The sequence below is a fragment of the Setaria italica genome, chromosome VIII (genome assembly GCF_000263155.2).
Source record: "Setaria italica strain Yugu1 chromosome VIII, Setaria_italica_v2.0, whole genome shotgun sequence".
NCBI lineage: Eukaryota > Viridiplantae > Streptophyta > Magnoliopsida > Poales > Poaceae > Setaria > Setaria italica.
Window position 1 is genome coordinate 12,728,814 of NC_028457.1, and position 2,123 is coordinate 12,730,936.

The following is a 2,123-nucleotide window of genomic DNA, read 5'->3' on the forward strand; positions in this document are numbered from 1 at the left end:
ACGGACGGCGCACGTGCCAGTCATGTGCTGGATTGTTACCGAGTGTCAAATCTTTGCCGAGTGTCATCTATTTTTTTGTCGAGTATTTTCTCTGTGACACTCGGCAACTAGGATGTATGCTGAGTGTATTATATATGCCGAGTGTATACGGTGAGACACTTGGCAAACGGCTCGTTTGTCGAGTGCCCGACATAAAACACTCGGCAAAGATTTAACACTCAGCATATCTACTGTTTCCGGTAGTAGTGTATCCTAAGTCGGTCGTCCACTATGCTTTCTGATGGTATTGTCGCGGTGCTGTACTGCTGTGTACATTGTCGTGCTTCTGTAATATAATGGTTAGGCGCAGCGGTGTATGCATCTGCATTTTATTTGGTAATGTTTCTTGTTTGGCTTGCACATAAAAAATTTTAATTGATAAAGAAATTCTCAAATCAGTGTTTGGCCTGTGATTTGTGATAGCTATCTATGTGCAGGTTGTCTTAGTATCTGACCTGGCACGGCATGATTGGTGAAAACTGAAAAAAAAACCCTACTTGATGTTTCATACACCTCAATCTCTCTTGACATACCCCAATTTCGAGGATAGAAACTGCCCATGAGCTGCTTGGAATTTGAAAGACGGACTAGACAACCAAACAAAAGCAATTCTTAGCTTCATTTCCTATTACTGTGATAATACATCGGAAATTAATTACAAATTTATTGATGAGAATGTTGCTGTTCTCCAAGTGAGCTCAGTTCTCTATTACGGTACCCTCTTTAGAAGATTCACAAGTGCCGAATGCATACAGGTCTTGCGATCACTGCCAGTGCTTCGAGTAAGAGAAGCACCCAGCTATTTGTCAGCAAGCCACTTCACTCGCATATCAGAAGCCTTTAAGCTGGCCACTCAGCCGGGCTAACGCTATCCATTTCTCCAACGCTGTGGCTGACGACACAAACACCGACTTGGAGGATCCAACATCAAACTTGTTCACTGCAACGAGAGGACACACGCATGGAACATTTCAGATTCATGCCGGCAGAAAAAGCATGGATCACAGGAAGATGAATGTTCAGGTATGTTTCAGAAATAGAAAGTTCAGATAAAGATCTAGTCCTACAGATCATAAGACTGCACATATACCTGATGTGAACAATGAGGCCAAGGAGGCGTTGAAGCTATCAACCGTGCTCCTCTCCTCTGGGCTCGAGCTGAACTGTTGCACAGAGAACTAAACAGGTCAAGAAAATGTACAAGTTGAGAAGGGAATGAAACAACTGTCTGCAGTGAAAGGGAAGCAATTCAGGATGGATGAGGAAAGACTAACCTTGGAGAAAGCTGCATTGATGTTCTGCACCCACTGGGCATCTGTGCTTGGACCCAGGACGCTGTTCGCGGCTGGGAGATCGTCCTTGTCAATGGCCTGCCCAACTTTGCTCAACTTGTAGATGAGGTCCTGCAAGTACCTTGTGGTTTGTAGTCAAACTACAGCATTACTTCTATTGCAAAGATTCGGAGATTTTATCTCTCTTTTTCAGGGAAATTTAAAAAAAAACTGCATGAGAAGAAGTGCAGGTAAATTCACGGAAAATGTAAATTCACTAAGTTAGAAAAGGAGTACACGAGTCTAGGGAAGACCCAACCTGACTACAAGGATCACACACCCACCCACACACACCAGACTGCTCCATTACAGACGCGCCACAAACTAAAGCAAGACCGACCAGACCTCCAGAGCTTATGCTCTCAGAGTCAGCGACCTGGCCAGGAGCTCCTGAAGCTTAGAAGCACATTAATAGTGTACTGAACTACTGATCTGTTGGAGTTGTTCCAAATTCACTCCAGGAAAAAGGCCGACCGTCCCGACCCTTAACACTCAGGGTCGGGCGAGGCGGAGAATGTGCCGACCCCGGGACTCGGGGTCAAGCGAGGCGGAGCGTCTTCCGACCCCTGGACTTTGGGGTCGGGCGAGTCGGAGCATCTCCCGACCCCAGGACTCGGGGTCGGGCGAGTCGGAGATCGACCATCAAGGGGTCAGGCGCATCCGACCCCAGGCTTGAGGTCGGACGAGGCGGAGTCCCAGGCGCACCCGACTCCAGGACGAAGGACTCAAGGTCGGACGAGGAGGAGTTCCATC

The 2,123-nt window shown here is 47.2% G+C and overlaps 1 protein-coding gene across 1 annotated transcript; it reads right to left on the minus strand.

Moving 5' to 3' along the window:
- Positions 1-862: 862 nt before the first annotated feature.
- Positions 863-1,677, minus strand: LOC101757933 (thylakoid lumenal 16.5 kDa protein, chloroplastic-like). The gene is made up of 4 exons (XM_004980321.2): positions 1,655-1,677; positions 1,314-1,452; positions 1,130-1,202; positions 863-979 (listed from the first exon to the last, which is right to left on the minus strand). Exons 1-4 carry the CDS (start codon positions 1,675-1,677, stop codon positions 870-872), a joined length of 345 nt encoding a protein of 114 aa, XP_004980378.1. The 3' UTR covers positions 863-869.
- Between the last annotated feature and the right edge of the window lie 446 nt (positions 1,678-2,123).

Excerpts from the sequence above, each read along its gene's own strand:
- LOC101757933 (XM_004980321.2), bottom strand. The coding sequence starts at position 1,677 with ATGGAGCAGTCTGGTGTGTGTGG. Across the intron at positions 1,453-1,654 it reads GAGCAGTCTGGTGTGTGTGG|GTACTTGCAGGACCTCATCT; the intron begins GTGGGTGTGTGA and ends ACAAACCACAAG. Across the intron at positions 980-1,129 it reads GGCCTCATTGTTCACATCAG|TGAACAAGTTTGATGTTGGA; the intron begins GTATATGTGCAG and ends CTCTCGTTGCAG.